Below are 20,390 nucleotides of genomic sequence, written 5' to 3'. Positions count from 1 at the left end.
GGGGTTCTTTTTGAGACAGGGTCTCCCTGTAGCCCCAGCTGTCCTGGAATTTGCCATGTAGACCAGGCTGGCCTTAAACTCACAGAGATCCGCCTGCCTCTGCCTCCCAAGTGCTGGGACTGCAGGCTTGAGCCACCAAGCCTGGCAAAAGTCCAGCTGCGCATTGGCCGGGAAACGAACAGAAAAGTTTTTTAAAACAAACTTTGATACAAATAAATGCTTACTTGGTAACTCACTGAAGTGATTCATACTTTAATCTCTGTTTCTTTTAATAGGTATGATGATTACTACTATTATGGTCCACCTCATATGCCCCCTCCAACAAGAGGTCGAGGGCGTGGAGGTAGAGGTGGCTATGGATATCCTCCAGATTATTATGGCTATGAAGATTATTATGATTATTATGGCTATGATTACCATAACTATCGTGGTGGATATGAAGATCCATACTATGGTTATGAAGATTTTCAAGTTGGAGCTAGAGGAAGGGGTGGTAGAGGAGCAAGGGGTGCTGCTCCATCCAGAGGTCGTGGGGCTGCTCCTCCCCGCGGCAGAGCCGGTTATTCACAGAGAGGAGGTCCTGGATCAGCAAGAGGCGTTCGAGGTGCGAGAGGAGGTGCCCAACAACAAAGAGGCCGCGGGGTACGTGGTGCAAGGGGTGGCCGCGGTGGAAATATAGGAGGAAAGCGCAAAGCTGATGGGTACAACCAGCCAGATTCCAAGCGGCGCCAGACCAATAATCAGAACTGGGGCTCCCAACCCATTGCTCAGCAACCGCTCCAAGGTGGTGATCATTCTGGTAACTATGGTTACAAATCTGAAAACCAGGAGTTTTATCAGGATACTTTTGGGCAACAGTGGAAGTAGAAACAGTAGGGCCTCTGTAAAATTGGAGACTGATAGGTTGATCAGAAACTGGCCCAAAGTCTGAATGGGTGCCGCTATAATTTGTGACATCTGGCAAGATTTCCCTTCATGTATATATTTTAATAATCCGCTTGGACACGAACAAAGCCACACTTCTAACTGCTTCTGGCGAACTGATTTTATTTTTACTTTTAATTTTTTCCAATAAAGGCATTCTTAGATATGAAAGAAATAGTTAATGAGTTTGCATTCCTGCTTGAGAAAATTTGGCTTAAGTAACTATTTGGCTGTAGTATATATAATGTTTCTGGGTAGTGTTTAGAGTTGGTGTCTTGAAAAAGATAGTTGATGAAAAACTGAGTATGTCTTTAAATATCTTGTATTAGAACAACTATTTGTATGTTACCAACTTAAATTGCTAGAATAAGGTAAATTGGTACACAACTGCTATTTTTAATTTAGAACTTTGACTTAATTTGGGTTTTAAAAACCATTTTGGCTACTTGTATTCTTTATGCTGTTGTTTATTTCAATAAAAAATTCACACCTAAATGTATACTTACTAAAATTGTGTTTACAATTCGTTTTTCACAAAATTTCCTGCAAATTTGGTTCAAATTGTATAGCATGTCAAGGCCAATTAAAGGGTTTTGTGCCTTGCTAATCGTTGTGTGGAATATGTCTGCACATTACACAACACTGAATTATTGCAGTTTTCTGCTTCTGGTTTTAAGTGCCTTTTTACAGATTTCATGTTCTAAATAAAAATTTATTAAGTAGTACATGTAGTAATTTTAAGTTGGTAAGTATTTTAGAGCTCTTAATTTTCATGGATAAACTGTATAGCAAGGAAGCTCGCAGGAGGTCTCAAAGGGTTGCAGATCATGGTGACAAATCACTTTTAGTTGCTTTAAGTTTGTCTTAATCTAAAATTCAGATTGAGTATATTATTGCCCTCTTGATTATTTTGTGTACCGTGGGACAGCAGGGAAAATAATGTGATACTGGGAATTTATGTGAATAAATTAATGAATTGAGTCCTAACTAAAAGAAAACCCTTCTAATTAGCAATTATATACTTGAAAGATTAAATTTACTTTGCAGATTGGTTTGTATCAACAATCTAGTATCTTGGCTAGTTTCTTCCATTTGCTTTTGAGACTTGTTTTGGCCATATGGTCTATATTTATAATAGCAATGATGGGAAAAATAGTAGTTTTTTGTGGAGCGGGGATAGGTGTGTAAGGCCAGTCCTGAACCTGCATTTCCCCTAAATTTAAAGTCTTAATTTGAGAGTAAGGCTATATGAAAAATAATGCATGAGTTCAAAAGAATGATTTTTTTTAAATGTAATAAGTCAATGAATTTTAAACGTCAAGGTCAAACAAATCATGATGTTTGCTTTGAGTATATTTCATGTTTCAAAATGGGATTCCAAGCTGGGCATGGTGGCATACATCTTTAATCCTAGCCCTCGGGAGGCAGTGGGAAGAGGATCCAGCCTGGTCCACCTAGCAAGTTCCAGGCCAGCTGGGCCATAGGGAGACCCTGTCTCAAAAAACAAACAACAAAAAAAGAATTCCTTATAAATAATTGAGGCAGTTGCCTTACGGTATAACTTCTATCTAGGTTTCCCTTTAGTATTTCTTAAAAAATATTTTTTAATAAAATCAATTTGTGAAAAACATGGGGTTTTTCAAACTTGAAGATACTCTACTTTCCCAAAAGACAAAACAAAAACAAAAACCACCCCAAAATAAAAACCCCAGACCAAACCCAAACCTCAACTGAAAGCAAGTGGAAAAAAAAGGAAAAGGATATTGATAGCTTTTCTAAAGGGAACTGTTGATTAAACTTTATATAAGATTTTTCTTAAATTTTTAATATTATCATTATGTATGTACACATAATTCATTTAAAATGATTTATCTAACTGATTCCTTTTGTTACCTGGCTAGCAGGGAAAAGGGGTCGAGGCCGGTCCTGACCTGTTACAATGAAGACTGACTTGCTATGTGGGATTACACCAGAAGCTTGCAGTGGAGTAATGGTAAGGAAATCAAGAAACCTTAAATATCTCGGCTGTATAGGAGCATATTCTATTGCAGAAGACCTTCCTGTGAAGATCATGGAATCAAATACGGGACATTGAACTAATACTTGGACTTTGATATGAATTTCTTTAACAATTTTCTCTGCAGTGCAAGTTATTAAACTAAAGCTACTCTATTTTCCAAATGTGTTCCAACAGAAATCCTTCATAACTTCTAGCATGGTATCTTAATAAAGAATAAAGTTCTTCTCTTTAAAAAATCTGCTCTAAGTAGATTTTTCCCCTGTTTTTTTAAATTAAGGATCCCAGCAGTGGTATTCTGAAATATTCTCTTGAATTTGTGCATTTAAATTTTATTGCAGTGATATAGATGAATGCCACTGTTTGTATCCTTAAATTTTATTTCTGCTCACCAAGGTTAATCATGATTGTCTATATCTTTTTTACAGTAATCACTTTTGAATTGTGTTCAGATATGCAGTTTCAGGTGTAATCATCAGAGCTGGTTAGTCAGGCATTCCAGATAGTGGTTCTTTTCAGAACCTTTTTTAAAGGGTTGGTTAACTACCTCAGTAGCAGAGGATTGAACTATACCCTGTCTGTACTGTACATAGAAATCTTTGTAGATAAAAGCAAGGCTTGTTAAATATGATATGAGGGTAAGATTTTAATATACCAAATGTAACATTCTTAGTTGCCTTTAGTTTCAGAGGCTTGTAAGACTTCCTCATGACCATCATAACAGGCCTTGCTTTTGTCGTATTTTGTGGCTGAAAAAGCAGCCTTGCTTCTTCAGATATTGTAGTTATTTGGATGTATAATAGTTTAGCAAGATGTTACTTTTGTAAGACATCAGATGTTCAAAAAAGTGCATCCGAACTTGTACTAAATACTGCAGTGTCCCTTTATAAAAAGTCAGACTAAAACTGACAATTGTACAGCAAAGCCTGACATTTGGATATTTTGAAGTTTTTTCATAAATCATAGAAATTAGTATATGGCTGTAGTTTAGCTTTTTAGGTAAAAGGTATGTTTCATTAGTGCATTTGTTACTGCTGATCACTATAAAAACGTGAATCAGCTTTCCATTTCTTATGCAGGTCATGATAACATAGAGTAGAGTACAATCATTTGTGCTGTTTTTAATTTTTCTAAAGCACCTTGATGACAGTGAGTGTTCAGTGGTGAAGCATCCTCTATTGAATCACCCTCAAAAAAATTTTTTTGCCAAGTCCGAAGTTGATAGCTTAAAGTCAAAAGTTAAAATTATAGTTTAAGTAGGACTTGGTGTAAAGAAAGCCCTTCTCCCCTTCCCCAAAGGGATACTGCAGTTATATCACATACCCAATAGGCACCACGATGAAGATCAGAGCTTATACTTAATTAAGGTTTTATACACACCAGTTCCCCAGTAAATGCAAATTTAACAAAAAAATTAGACATGTCATATGTTCAAAATGCTCATGGCAAACAATCATTTTGCATTCCTGCAAATAAAATTGTTTTATACTGTAAGCTGGAGGCGAGTGTAACTTATTTTTGTAATAAAGTTTTTATTTTTTTTATGTGTCATTAATATAAATGTGTGTTAGTATAGAAAAACTTCTGGTTTAAAAACTTAGAATTGCACACATTTCAGTATGTTCATTTGTACTTACATAATTTTAGAATAGTGGTTGCCAATAGCCTGTATGTTTCCCATTAATTGTTTTTTTTTTTATTTTTATTTTTTTTTGTTACCTTAATAAACCATTTTAGTATGTTGTATGTCAGTTACTGGGATAGCTGGGGCATAGAGTGTAATTTAAAAATTGTCAATAAGTATTCATTGGAATATATGTAAATGTGCCTTGCCGGTTATTGAAACTTACCTACAAAATGAGTATGGGGTGACAAAAATTTGTTCCTGGTGCTTAATGAAACTTTCTTCCACTGATTTTATATATTACCCTGTGCTTTTTAAAAGTACACGTTTCTCAAATCTTAGTGTAAGTTTGAGGGCTACACAAAACATTTACATTCATTCTAACATACTAAGTATACTAGGTTGTGGAAAGTGGGTAAACTAAATGTAGCCTTCAGCAAAATGAATCACAGTGTAACCCTTGGTGCTGGCATTTCCCAGGTCCAAGGAATTAAAAATGATCCCAGCTAAGAGGTCATTGCCATGCCTATTGGCACTTAACTGTCACACCATTTTTAAGGGACACTGTCAAGGTCTTTAAGTTAATTCTCAAAATTATTTGTTGGGATTTTAGAACAGGCTTGTTTGACTTAAAAGAAAGAACTGCATTGTCAAAGTTGAAAGATGAGCACTTTTGTGACTTCACAAATGTGTTCTTTAAGAAAACATTAAAGTATGGAGCTCTGTGGGTTTCCAAGACTTATTTGGCTTTTAGGTTGGGGACATTGGGAGGGATTACTGATCAAAAAGAAATTGGGAAGAATTAATGGTTATGCTTAAAGAAGGGTAATGTAAACAGTGGTAAGGAAATAGAGACTTGAGTGAAATTACTTGACAGTGTTCATTTAAATGACTTTGAATTCAAGCCATTATAATTACTTTTAAAATTAAATGTCATTTGCACTGTTCTGATAATGGGTGCAGTTTTTGAGCAATATAATCAGAGCTAAATATGCATGTAGTGATTAGTGATGTGAAAAATTAAGTTCTGAGAAGAAATACTAGCTGGTATTTTCAAACTTAAATTTCTGTAGTAAAATCAGTATCAAACTCTTTATCAAGAGATCAAGGAAAACAGGCAATGCATATAAACATAATTTTGAATGTTGTGTGGCCTATAAAGCAATAATGCAATTTATATGGAATGTCATGGGATATGAGAAATGGAAATGCGAAAATAACTAATCCTTTAGTAAAAATGTCAACATGTTAAAAGGGGGAATGTTATCTAATGTAGGTTATTGCATTTGTGATTTGTTTATGGGTTCTTGGCTTTGACAGCTTCAAAGAATGGACAGATGACAAGTCAAATTTTGTATATATTGTCAAGGAAAGGCTCTTTAATATAGTCAAGTCCCTTCCTTGGGGTGAAAAGTGTATCCTTAAAAGAATTCTGATTGTTGAAAAGTTACCAAAACAGACGCAAGATTTTGTTTCTGCAGACTACTTGGCAATCAAAAGTGTACATAATATAGTTTATCAGTTTTCAGGAAGTTGCTTTGTAAGAAAATTTGTGTTATTTGTATTCTCCCAAGCATGCTTTTTGTGCAAAATTTTTAGCTATTGCAATTGAATCACATGTTTAAAATGGAGAATTGAGTTGCACAAAAAATTGCACAGTCATGATGGCACTTAATAGCATCATGAGAAACTTTTACTGATTACTACAAATCTGATTAAACAAAATATAAATGTTTTCTCCTGATCAAATAGGAATGACAAATGGATTGATGGGATGATCTGGGCTATATAGTTGTATATATGCTATTTGAAAAGACTTATTTAATATGAGAATGAACATCAGGCTACATGGGCAAAATTAACATCAGTACAGCTTTTTTGAAATCAACTTGATCAGAAACAGCAAAATGCCACCATGTGATAATATAGTCTGTGGGGAGAAATTAAATACAGAAGGAATTCATGCATTAAAAGGAAGCTTATCTTAAAGTAAATAAATAATTGCTCAGGTTCTTAAAACTCCAAAAAATACCCTCCATGACTTTTCTCCCCAGTTATTTATGTATACCATAAACATTTTAACTAATTAAAGGAATTCAATGGTGGGTATAAAGTTAATGAATAAACAGACTTCTTGAGATGGTTTTTAAGGTGTATTTTACTTAGCAATCATACCACTCAATAGGGCATGCCACTAAAGATGCTAATTGTGAACCAAGGCTCACATAGACTTTTTTTACTGGGCCAATGAATAGATGGACTTTTGGGGTCTGTCAATTTTTAAAAGTTCTTAAGACATAATCCATATTAGCACCACAGTCTGCCTTCAATAATATAACTAAAATGTTTTTCAGGATGAGAAGCATTCAGTTGGACAACCTTTTTTTTGCAATTGTAAATCAGTATTAACACTCTGGGTCAAAGATTAAGTTTTTAATATTTACAGTAGTCTGGTAAACATTTAGAAGTCTGGCATTGAGAAACAAAAGCTTGTACCTGACTAGTGTTTTAATTAAAAAATAATTAGTTCTGTTAGCTTATTTAAATTCTTTTACATTTATTTATCTACAGAATTTATATTTATTTCATTTCTATCATTTCACTGAAAGTTGTCTGCAGGTTCTTTGATTTGGATTAGATATGTGAAGTACTGTCTTTCGCCAAAAACCTCAAATTACCTGTTTTTATCCAACGTAGTGGGTTTGTGCTTGTTTGGAGATCAGTTCAAAAACTATCTGTACTATCTGTACTGCCTCTGATGTTAAGATTTTATGTATAGCATAAGGAAGCTAGCTCTGACTATATTTTCCTAAGAATAAAGACCTATTTTTGTAGCATGTCTTAGGATCTCCAGGAGTCCAAGAATTATTGTGAGTGTCCTCCATTTCATCATTTTTCACTTAACAGCTTTTACAAAAAGACACTTGGAATCTTAAGAGATTTCTCGCCTTTTGATGACGTATACATTCAAAGTAATTAGCCAATGGTAAAAACAAATTCTCCAAATACTCCTAATTGCAAACCACATCTGAGAAATGTATAGAGTAAAGGCGTTGGGCACATTTTTTAAGTTTTGGAAATACTCTGTTGGTCACATTTGCCATTAGATTTGTGAACTTCATGATAATTTACTTCCTTGGGAAGAGGTTTCACTATGTATTGTTCCTTCCGTTCTCTAGTCTTTATTTCTGACAAATTATTTTTCAAGATTTGGAAATAAGGTTGACATACCAAGTAACTCAGGCGAAAGGAAAAAAGACAAAAATAAACAATCTCTTTTAATAAATGTACATTTAGATAACTACAAATGAGGTTGGAGAAGTGAACTCACCTTGATGTGTGTATTAAGGTAAATGGTCAAATGCAGGACTTGTAAATATATTCAGGAGTTTTGTATCATAGCTCTAGGCTAGAACTTTTTATGTGAGGTGGTAACTAGGGTAGGGAGGGGATGAGTAGTTTGAGCTACTTCAGGAGGTTTAAAATTTGTCACTTAATGCAGAATTTGTAGTTTCTGTTAGGACCACCAGTCTTGGTATTGATTAGTGAAAATTAATAATTTCAGAGTCATGATAGTTTGAATAAGAATTTTGGGTATGGAAGTCCTAGTAATGCTCCTCTTTTGGAGCATTTGGAAATGAGTGTCTCCAATATTAGAACTTTTAAAAATATTTCTGATAAAATAAATGTAGTTAAGATGAAGACAGGGTCATTTTAGAAGTGACTTTCTGTAAGTTTAAATGACTTAAATTATGTTACAGTTTTAAATAAATTCTGATTCTAGGACAATTGTAGAGGTTATAGTTATACTGTTCATGAGTTTTTTATTTCCTGGCATGTGCTGTATTCTGCAAAGATTATTGTGATGAAATTTCAACTTTAGAGCTTTTGGTAACAAAATCAAGGTCAGCTTACTTTCAGAGAAAAGGGTCATAAAGATTGGTGTACACAAGCTATTACTACAGATTAAAAGAATAGACCAAGGCTTGCTGACAGTAATAGTTTTCTATTCTCCATGACATGCTAGAGGAATCTCAGTATATTTCCTATGTTATGAATCATTAATGGTATTAATGTTAAATGAGGTGACTTTTGTGAATAGTCATGAAATTTATGAAATGCAAGTCTTTTACCATTTGAAGGACAAATTTGTGAAAGCTAGGTGTGTATTTATCATGACTAAAACCTAACTAAGAGAATATCATTATTAATATTGGTTGCTTTAAATTGAGTCTTCCAGTTTGTACTAATTGAGTCTTCTGGTGGTGCATTTTATAATCTCAGCCACTTAGGAGATTGAGGTAAAAGATGATTAAGGAAGTAGACCAACAGTTGCATTAATTGCTTTTCATATTTAGGAAGAATTAGAAAAGCTTATGTACTAATTTGGGCTCATTAATTTTCAGTGTGCCTTGTAGATAACAAAATTTTAGCAATATGGTAAAGGTCACTTACTTAAATGTTGGCACATTATACTTGTAACTTCTGTTCCACAATCATGCATATGTAGTATAGTACAGTTTTGAAAAATAGTTTATACCTTTTTCTTCTCCTCTCCCCTCCCCTCCCCCTCTCTTTTCTTTTCGAGAGGGTCTTCCTGTAGCCCCAGCTGGCCTGGAACTCACTGTGTAGACCAGGCTGTCCTGGAACTCACAGAGATCTGCCTGCCTCTCCCTCCAGAGTGTTGGGATTAAAGGTGTGTGCCACCATGCCTGGCTCCTTTTGCTTTTTTTCTTGAAATAGTCAAGTCACATTTTTGGGAATGCTTCAGAATTATTAACGGACAGTTGCAGTTCCTTCAAACCTCTCACATTGTGTTGACTCATGTTCATTTATGAAGTTACATAAATTCTAGTAGACTTTTTGGGCTTTTAAAGATTCATTCATTCAGCATTTAAGAAAACCAAGCAAAGGGCGCAGCGAGAAGATAATGTAGTTACTCTGTTTCTATGGCTTTTTGATCAGTCTGCTTAAATTAACCTAGGTAGGATCATTTTTAGATGATCATAACTTTGGAATGGAAACTCTTTGTGGGCAGGAAATCTGAATGCTGCTAGACAGGCAATTAAAAATCAATCTTGAGTACTTTTCAGTTGGTAGAAACTGTTTTTTGTACTAGGATTAATTTTGACATAACTTGACATAAGACATTTAGAACCACTTTTAAATTAAGGTTATGAAGATCTATGTTTGAATTATCAGTCTTTCTAAAAAAAGCATAAAATTCTCTTACCATTGAAGGACCAGTGACATTATTATTTTAACTGCTTTATATGTGAGATAAGCTGCATAAAAGACACTATATATTTCCCTTATTTAAATTGGAAGGAAAAGAATGTAAGTCTAGAAATGAAGCCCATCAATTTTCCTTAAGATAATTTTCAGTTTAATTGGCTGGTATTAAAGAAAATCCCTTTTATGTGTCTTTATGAAGAAGTCATACTTAAAGATTTAGTTCCTATTTTCTTGAATTAGAATATTTGATTGGGCTGGGGAGATAACTCAGTGGTTAAGAACACTTGGTGTTCTTCCTGAGGACTCAGCTTCCACTCCCAGCATCCATATGACAGCTAACAACCATCTCTAGTTCCAGGGGATTCGACATGCTTTTCTGGCTTGTGTGGGTATTGATGCACATGGTGCACTTGGATATATGCAGGCAAAATACTCCTACACATAAAGTTAAAATACAAAAAGAATAGTCTTACAGTTTATGGCTTCTATAAGGATCTTTGTATAGCAATTTAAAGATGAGGGGGTAATTATTTTGAAACCATAGATTTAATAGTACCTACATTGCATACTGTACTTTATTTTTTGGTCTTTTTGACATGGGGTTTCCCTGTAGCCCCAGCTGGCCTGGTACTCCCTATGTAGACCAGGCTGGCCTTGAACTCAGAGATCCGCTGGTCTCTGTCTCCAAAGTGCTGGGATTAAAGGTGTGTGCCACCATGCCCTGCTACCTACTATACTTTAAAATAAGAGTAAAAATAACTACATCTACTTAAGTAGCCTTATTTATCAGTTGGTTAAAGGTAGGCTCTCTGTATTACTAGTAGTGTAGTTTTAAGTAATGATGATACCCCTGATTTTATGTTGGTAGTTGACATTTTAACTTGAGTAGTACTGTTTTATTTCCTTTGATGCTGGAGATTGAACACAAGGCATTCCACATGCTAAGGCTGTACCTTGCACCCAGTCCCATTGATACTAACTAACCTTGAGAAACTTTTACACGGAAAGTGTTCTATGAAAGTCTGCATATATCCCAGCCCACTCCCAGATTAATTGCTATAGTTCTAGTAACTTTTTTTTCCTCACATCATTATATCTAAACAGTATTTCTTTACCCCTTGAAAATTTTGGCTTACACCAGTTCTGTAATCCTAGCCCTTGGCAGGCTGAGACAGGAGAAATACAAATTTGAAGCCAGCATGGATCACACAGACGCCTGGCGTGGTGGTGCACGCCTTTAATCTCAGCGCTTGGGAGGCAGAGGCAGGCGGGTCCTCTGTGAGTTCGAGGCCAGCCTTGTCTACAGAGTGAGTTCCAGGGCAGCTGGAGCTACAGGGAGACCCTGTCTTAAATAGACCAAAAAAAAAAAAAACAAAAAAAAAAAACCAACTAGTCTCTTTGCTCCTTAAAATGAGCAACACATAGTGCTTTCTTTTCCTTCATTTCCTAGTTCTGTTAGCTCTTTAATCTGCTGTGAGATTTGTTAACACTGACTTATATGTACCTTGCCTGTAGACTGAAGATTGCTAAAAACATGGAGCATAATAAACCCAAATTTGCTAAAAGGTCAAAATTCTAAGGCAAAGTGAATTCTCTTAGGTTTACTTAGATAAATACCATTACTGGAGTAAACCATGACTTTTTTTTTTTCTCAAGTTTCTAGTTACCTTTGTTTTCTTGTTAAGATGCTCTTTCTGGGCTTTTCTGGTTAATCTTAACTCAGTGCATTGTGGGATTGTCGTCCCCAACCCCTCCCTCACACTTCGAGTTTCCCTGTTTTGTAAGATGCTGTAGCTTGCTCTTATTTCCATTTGCTTTTGTTTTCAGATAGTTCTTTCAGAAGTGTTTCATGAACTGTAAACACGTACACATGGTGGAAGATGTCTATTTTGCCCTTGTTCTTGATAGTTGATGTCATTTTTCTATCTGAATTCCACAGGCATTGTGGTAAGTCAGACTGGACTTGAGTACAAGTTTTCCGTTATTATGGAGTCTGCTTTTTTTTCTGCAGTATTTTTTTTCCCCTTCAGGAATCATGCTTAGGTCTTCATTTATTGCCCCCTACCTTTTATTTATTTAATTTTTCTGTTCTTTTAAGCTTGAATTGAAAGAGTAGGACTGGATTTGGATTTGTTCTTAAAAATTTTTCCTTGCCACTCATTGTATATTTTTATATTTAATAAAATGTGTGTTGATAATACATTTGTTTTATATATGCACTCTCTGATCACTCCTCTCATAATTAAAAAAAAAAACAAAACAAAACCAAAACAAAACAGGAGGAGGGTTCATTGACCAAACAGGACTGTGATGGCTATTTTCAGGTCCTGTCTACTACTGACCAGGACTTTGAACTTAATGCAGACATGTAATTGACATGATTCACCTAGCCTTGAATGCCTGGACTCAAGCATTAATTGCTCTTAAATGCTGGAGTTTTAATTTGCTAATGTCTTAAACAGTAGGTTGATATATAGTCCATATTGGTGGTTTCTTTGTTTCTGATTTTTCTCAAATGTTTGATTCATATTTGTGAATAATGATAGAAGTCTGTTACTGGGCCTATCCATTGATATGGCTGGCTTCAAATCTTGTGTGAGATAAAGAATAAAGATTAACAAACTTTATTTTTAGCTTAGGAGTAGAGAAGCAAGAGCAGCGCTTAGCACTTGATGGTAAGAGTACCAAATACTCCCACATTTCTAACTCTGAGAAGGGACATAGACCTCAAAAGCAGCTTTATAACTAATTGGTTACCTGAATTTCTTCCTTTTCCACTTTTGTAAGCCAAGTGACCTTGCCTATTCTTTTTATACCTCCCTTGGAAAATGAAGGTGGAGAATGCAGTGGAAAATGATTTGTTCTATGTAGCCCCGTGGGTGCAAAGTTAATAGGACCATCAAGTCTTCAGCTTTTGTAGAAGGAAGGGTTTATCTTTGTTCCTAAGTAAATGCATTTGACTGTTTTTGCAGAAGACTTGGGTTTGAATCCCATCACCCATGTAGTGGCTAACAACCGTCCATAACTCCAGTTCCAGGGGATCCAGTGCACTCTTCTGTCCTTCACAGGCATTGCATCATAGGTGTACTTACATACATGCAGGCATAACACTCATAACCGTAAAATAAAAGTAATTTTATAGTTAAAAACATAGAAATGACTAATAGACTATAACATGGAGAATATTGGCTTAGATTTATTAGGAGAAAGGCATCTTATTACCACTTTGGTATTTGTCATTTAAAGAAATCTAGGGGAAAAACATGAATAAATCTTGGTGTATTTATTCCTTTAATCCTAGCACTTGGGTGTTGAATTCCAACCTGGGGTACAATGGGAAGACAACACAAAACTAGCACCTAGTATGCTAGACATTTGTTTCATAAAGATCATCTTACTAGATATAAATTGGACAATGTTCACCAAACAAAGGTTCAGAATATAGCATTTTATCCTATGGTTTTAGAACATGTAAGAAGACCCATTTTTAAGAATGATTTGTCCTATTACATGTGAAAGCTTACTTGCATGCCTTTCTGTTTTACTAGGTAATCAGACATTTTTATTGTGGCAGGTATCGTTCAGATTTGATGTTCAGGGGTTTGATGCCAGTGCATGCTAGCTTCCTATGGAACATACTTATTTATCAAGCTCATTTAGACTTATGTCTTATACTTGGATTAAAGAGTCTAATTTGGGACTGGAGAGATGGTTCAGACCTGCGTTTGAATCCTAGCACCCACATGGCAGCTAACAACTGTCCATAACCAGTTCCAGGATTATATTTTGATAGTCTAGCTTTCAACATTCCATGAGCTGTAGCTTGTGTTCGGATAAAATTTTGCCTAATTTTCGTACTTCATTTCATTTGTGCTTTTGTTAGGAAGTGTATTAATCCTGTAATACCTCACTGTATGAACAGTCCATGTGTATGATTTTACTTAGTTCCTTCCAGGGAAAATGTCGAGTATTTCATTTAAGGAAACTAATATTTCAGTCTGTATATTTAGAGGAAAACTATCAAACCACAAAGCACTACTTCCAAGTTATTTCCAAGTTCCCTAAATTGCTGTGTTAATGTTTTAGTTGGGACTTGGGTTGAGTCGTGTAAATACTCTTGTAGCAGTTGTATTTTTTAATCTTTAGGATGTTTATTTCAAGTTTTTGAAATGGTAAGCAAAATTTTCATGAAATATGCCAATTAGTTAATGAGCCTGATCAGGAGATACAGGCAGTTTACCTATATTTTATTGGTAATCCAGATGATTCAAAAAAAATTACAGGGTCAGCAAGTATTCCAATTCTCTGCAAATTTTGTCCATTGAAACCCCATGTTTATTTTATTGTACTTTTTTGAGTGTGTTGGTTTTAGAATGATGGCCATTTAAGTGTGCTTTCCTCTCACTTGTTTTTAATATCTGTTAAGCTGGATACAAACATCCTGATAGACTAGTATATTTTTGTCAAAGCGTTAACCATTGTAGCATTTACTGTATTGAATCAGTCTTAGTCTCCCTGGCACTTTTTCTTACTTTCATCACCAGTTTCTTGGTCCCCTCCCTTCCTTTAGTTTCCTTGATCTTATCTAATTACTTCACTCAGTTGTACTGATCATGGTACCTAATGACAGTATCCTTAAGTGGCATAACTTGGCTCTAGCTTTTCTAGCCTTCTAATTTCATCTTGTGTACTATCTACTACCCTTTTCTACTTTTGGCTTAACTTAAATTTTTAGTGTCTCAGAGTTGTATACCTTCTCAAGACAATCTTAATGAGTAGAAGTTCTGAGATTGCTTGCAGGTGAATAAGCTGATCTTTTTTTTTTTCTTCATTATTTGTGCTATATGCTATCTAGCTATTTTGAGTCAAAAGCCATTTGTAAACCACTGAAAGGTATCTTTGGGAGCAAAGCTATAGTTTTTAAACACCCACAACATTTTATACAAGGCATCTTCAAAACCACTTAAATTATTTACTGCTACCGTTTAAATTCGTTTTCTGGCAGTTCATTTGTTAATAACCCTCTCCAGCCTCTGTTATGGCAATAGTTTCATAATACTGCTTTACATATTAGGGAAGAAAAAGACCACAGGGGTGGTGAGGAACTATGCCACCTGCCTATTTTAAATCAGTTTGAGAAAACATTCTGCTTTCAAAATTTGAGGACCCAGTGCTTCAAAATGTCTATTGGAGATCTTTGCTGTAGATCTTGGCTCTGAAGGTACTTAGTCCCCACAAAATGGGTCCACTGCTGCCATCAGTAAATTCTGTAAGCGTTAAGGAAGCTAGCTTTTTAGTTTCCAGAAATAACTAAAAGTTGGTCTTTTGTAGAAGTAATAGAACTCCCTTGTGAGCATCTGGAGGTCAGTAGACCTCCTGGTTATCTTGAGTACTGAAACGTGCATCTTTGACTTGTTACAACACTGGGACTTTCTGATAATGCTCAGAATTCAGTTCTTTATTATTTGATAACCTTACTAGCAGGATTATAATTAAAATACCAATGCTAGTGATAGTTACAATTTTAAGTTTTGTAATTTTGAGACAGGGTCTTTGTGGCCCAGTGTAGTGTGGAACTCAAGTAGTCAAGGATGGCTTCAAACTCATGGCAATACTCCTGGCTAAGCTTCCCAAGTGCTGGGATTGCTGGTGTGAGCCAACATACTTGGCTGACTGCAAATCAAGTCTAATCCCATTAGAGTTGCCATGTCAAGTTCTTTTTTCCCCTGAAATAGGGTCTCACCATATAGTCCTGGCCCACTTAGGAAGCACCTTTTACATCGGAATGGCTTCAGACTTGTTGCAATCCTCTAGTTTTTGCCCTTTAAATCCTGGGATTGCAGACTACCATCACAACTGATGTTAAGTGCTTTAAGTTTATCAAATAGTGCGAAGGAGAATTGTAAAGATTTTGCAAAGTCTGTTGATATCTGTAAGCATCTGAAACATAGTAAATATTCCATTTTATGAAAAGCAGTTATCTTGTTACTGTGCAGCATTTTACTTGTTTAAGGAATAAGTAAAAAGTAAACAGGTATCAGCAATTTTGTTAACAACAAGCAAATGGAGTTAGATTGTAAGTGCCTTTTCCAATTTCTGTTGCCAGGCAGTTATATTTTCTGATGAGCCATATCAACTCCCAGGTCAGATTGATAAGCTGTCATAACTTGAAATAAATTGACAAATGTGAACTATTGAACCTTTCTGGTGCTAAAATCATGAGGTCATACAGACTTTGGTGGTGGAAGCATAGTTTTTGTGGGAGTGTATACTTGAACCACTGTGGTTCTTGTTACCCTATGACCACAAAAATATGAAGATAAATTTTAAGCATCTCAGACCTCTACAAATCTCTTGTGTGCTTCTCCCATGAATGAGTTGCTCCACATTTATAAGCTTTTTTTGTTTTGAAAATATGACCTCTTGAAGAAAACAAGGCCTTTTTGTAAAGGTTTGTATTTAGAAGATATGGAAAGGTTGTAGGCAGAAGAGAATATTAAGCATACAATTAAAGCTTAAAAACAGTAACTCTAAAGGTCAAATTGATGATTTGATACTAGGACATACACAGATCTTTTTGGAAAGTATTTCCTGCGACGAGAGTATGTTCCAAATTCCAGATGATGTCTGAGATGGAGGACTGGGCTTTTAGGAGTAGAGTATGTAGTCATTCATCTCGGGCACCCACGCTTTTACGAGCTGTGGACGTCAACATGATAAAATGGGCTTTGTTTTCAGCATCAGAATTTAGTAGGCATGAGCTGGGCATGGTGGCTCACGACCAATAATTCTATAAAACACAGAGGTAGGCACAAACATACTGAGATTCAAGTATGCAATACTACCTCAAATTCTTGTGTGAACCTAAAAGGCATGTTGGTAGGGTGGGGAGATTAAGTTAACTTAAATGGAATCATTAGGTATTTTAACTTTGCCTAGTGCTGCATGACTTCTGAAAATAAGCAAAAACAAAGATAAGTCCTATTTGTGCATCTATCTTCCTAGGGGCTTTTCCCGATTCTAACCAGTTGAAAGTTGCCCCCATTACCTGTCATTAAAAAACAACAGAACTCTTAGTTTTAAATTCTGCCCTGTATCATAAATCTATGTGTGACTTGTCTCCTTCACTAGATTGTAAGCCTTTGGAGGTCAGAAAAACTCAACTCCTTGTATCTTCTACCACATCTAGCACAGTGCCTTAGACTTTCTATTCAATAAATACTCATTAAAATAATGGACATACTATTGATGTTTGATGTCTATGGGCCTTCAGATGAACACGTTATCATAGTTTCTAAATACTTCTAGTGTACACAGTTATATCATTTATCAAATAAACATTTCTTGAGCATGTTCATGGCTCATGCTTAGCACTTGGCAAACTGGAGAAGAGTGATTATGAAGAGTTCAAGATCAGCCTGGGCTATAGTATAGTATGAGACCTTATTTTAAAAACACCCAAAACATTTATATGCACTGTCTCTTCACAGATAATAGTAACAGTCCAGAGCACTGTGTGATATTGAGACCATATGTACTTTGAGTTTTATACCACTGAAAATTAAAAAAAATTCTTAGAGTTCTCAAAATAGATAATTTTTTTAAAAAAAAATTGAGATAAAACTCCATGTTGTGGGACACCCATTTAATCCCAGTATTCTGGAGGGAGAGGCAGTCAAATTACCATGAGATGGAGGCTAGCCTGGTCCACATAGCACATTTCAGGCCAGCTGGGTAAGGCTACATAAAACTTAAAAAAAAAAAAAAATTGAGACTAAGTCCATTCTGGTTTTCCTTTGTCTACTACGTTTACACGTACATTTCAAGTGCTCACTAGCTACATGTGGCCAGATACTACTGAAGTGGACTCTGCCTAGAACTTTGGGGGGAGGGCAGTAAATAAAGGTCTTTGGTCCTGTCTCCCTATGGAACATCGTAAGATCATTTTTTGTCTGAGTTGGCTTAGCTAGTTTTCATGGTTTTAAATCAAACAATTAGACCACACTGTATAAAGATACTTACTAGGTACTAGGTACACCCAGTTTAATCTTCAAATACCTGTTTTAGAGATGAGAACGCAGGAGTGGAGGTAGATCAAGTTAGGCGTGTTCAATGAACTATTAAGGCATCCTAGTTTCTGAGCCAGGATTGGTTGTAGATATTCCATGTCCATTCCATTCTCCATTAGGGAATTCAAAATTTAATACAAGATTGGAAGAAAAGCGTTTAAAAGTTAAGTGATGAGTTACTAGACGAGGCGCCTAGCAGCAGTTTGTCTTGTTTTCTGTGTGGAGTTTAAAGACTCTTAGGCCGGGGAATTAGCTCAGTGGTAGTGCACTAAGCATGTATGAGGCACGAAAAGTGATTTTCTGATATAACACCAATATAGACATTAAACTTACTGTGTAGTTTATTCTGAATTCTGCAATGAAATATGCTGTTACCCTACCATTGTCTAATTTCAACAGAACTGAAAACATTTTGTTAATGTACTGGCTCTTGGTGAAAAGTTGAACAGTAATTCTGGAATAAGCTTTGAATGCACATATTTTTCAAAATACTTTTTTTTTTTTTGGTCTTTTTGAGACAGGGTCTCCCTGTAGCCCCAGCTGTCCTGCAACTCACTATGTAGACCAAGCTGGCCTTGAACTCATAGAGATCTACCTGCCTCTGCCTCCCAAGTGCTGGAATTAAAAGGCGTGTGCTACCACGCCCGGCTCAAAATACATTTTTATTGAATTTTTGTGCCTTGCAAACAGTACATCATATTTAGATTCTCTCCTCTAATACTCCCTCCATAGCCACCCCCCCCCAAACTGGATTTCATTGTCATATATGTTAAGGCCTGTCAAGTGAAGCTTGTGTCCCCAAATGTCCTTTAGTGTAAGTTCATCCACTGGACCCTGGTCAGCCTATCAAAGAAGACCAACTCCCCTTTATTCCCATCACTCAGGAGGCAGAGGCGGGTGGATCTCTTGAGTTCAATGCCAGCCTGGTCTATATAGCAAGCTCCAGGCCAGCTAGGACTTTAGGGAGACTATCTCAAAAAGACGAAGCAAATAACTTGGCTAGGTAAGTTGTAACAACTATCAACTACTCAGGTTCATATTAGGCACTTACAAATACTAATTCAGCATGCACCTTTCATATATTTCTATTTCAGTCTTCTCCACAATACGTTAGGTAAGGAATTGTATTTTACTGTACTGGGACATCTAACCCAGAACCTTGCACACATTAGGCAAGTCCTCTACCATTGGAATACATTCCTGGCCCTTTGTTTGAGATAGTCTGAGGCCTGGCCCCAAACCGAGTGCTGAGATTACTGTGGAATACCTACCATGTGTGAAAACTGCAAAAGTGAAATTAATGTTAAATATGTATTTCAAAATATTTAGAAGTTTAAGCTTTCCAGCCTGAGTATATTTTCAGTGTTAAGTAGCTAATGGTGATAATCAGTGAAATGCACACCACTGGAACTGTTACTAGCGTCAGAGATATTAGTAAATATGAATGTAGTTACTGGCCTTTGGCCCATTAATTGTATTAAAATAAATCCTGAAGAAATTAGTAAGCTTAAGCATCAAGGATAATGTCACACTATTAAATGCTTAGCAATAAGGGCAGTACATTCTGAAAAGGATGACCCATATTTTCAGAACAGTTGATAAAATACTCGTAACCACGACTACATATAAAAACTTTTAGGTCGGACTTGGTGACCCACGCCTTTAATGCCAGTGCTCAGTACCACAGAGGCAGGTGGATCTCTGAGATGGAGGCCAGCAGGGTCTAAATAGCGAATTCCAGGTCAGCTGAGCCTATGGCGACACCCTGTCTTAACCACTCCCCTCATCTTTCAGATGGGCTCCAGCAGAGTTAAAATTTCTTCGATTCTCGGTTTCTGCTGTGAGTCTTTGTTTTTTTTCTTCCTTCCAGCATCTAAAACAGTACCTATACTTTGGGCTGAATGTGTATAGGTTAAGTGCTTAGCATGCTGCCTAAATTTCAGCTACTACGAGAATACGGAAAAGAATTAAATGATGAATTATAAGATTTAACCTAGCCTGCCAACCCGCTTTGTCCAACGGGGAGGCGGAGAGGGTCAGGCTAAGCGCGGCGAACGACTTGAATCCAGCTCCATTTGGCGGTGACACGCTCAAAAAGTCTTGGTGTGCGTGTCTAGGCACTTCTGGAGTTCCCTGGTTGACGCCCCTTATAAATTCCTCGGTCACCCGCGCTCTGCTCCTGGAGGCGTGGCTACGGAGGCGACCCTGTAGGCGGCTGGGGGGCCCTCCGCGAACTACATTTCCCATAGGTCTGCGCGAAGCCGGGTGCCGCACGAGGGCTTTGCGCCAAGGCAACTTCCCCTTTCGTAGTTGTCGCCTGGGCCGCCTTGACCGCCTTGACTTCCCACTACTTCCGGTAGAGTCTAGTGAGTGGTGTGGCCTGAAGGTGCACGGGAGACCCCTAGTGTCCTCGAGAGGTGATGGCCACGGACTGTTTGGGAAGACTTCCCTGGAGGGCGGGACTGGCGGTGTGTGTAGACGGAGCGGGGACGCTGCGCATGCGCAGAGAGGGCAGCGGGGG

The 20,390-nt window shown here is 36.7% G+C and overlaps 1 protein-coding gene across 5 annotated transcripts in view; it reads left to right on the top strand.

Moving 5' to 3' along the window:
- The window catches only part of Syncrip (synaptotagmin binding cytoplasmic RNA interacting protein), a 36,897-nt gene extending 29,812 nt beyond the window's left edge, over positions 1-7,085 (top strand). Inside the window, exons 11-12 of one of the 5 annotated variants that reach the window (XM_008830672.3) lie at positions 276-642; positions 2,829-7,085. In XM_008830672.3, the coding sequence (XP_008828894.1) occupies positions 276-642; positions 2,829-2,867 (406 nt within the window). In that variant the 3' untranslated portion in view covers positions 2,868-7,085. Of the gene's footprint in view, positions 1-275; positions 1,436-2,825 lie in introns of those variants that run through there. The other 4 variants (XM_008830671.3, XM_008830673.3, XM_008830670.2 and 1 more) reach the window with 4 other exon arrangements.
- The last annotated feature ends 13,305 nt before the right edge of the window (positions 7,086-20,390 follow it).

This window comes from Nannospalax galili, unplaced genomic scaffold (assembly GCF_000622305.1).
Source record: "Nannospalax galili isolate Female #2095 unplaced genomic scaffold, S.galili_v1.0 scaffold195, whole genome shotgun sequence".
In the NCBI taxonomy this organism is placed as follows: Eukaryota; Metazoa; Chordata; class Mammalia; order Rodentia; family Spalacidae; genus Nannospalax; species Nannospalax galili.
Note: the sequence above shows the minus strand (reverse complement) of the source record. Positions and strands in the feature narration are given on the sequence as shown.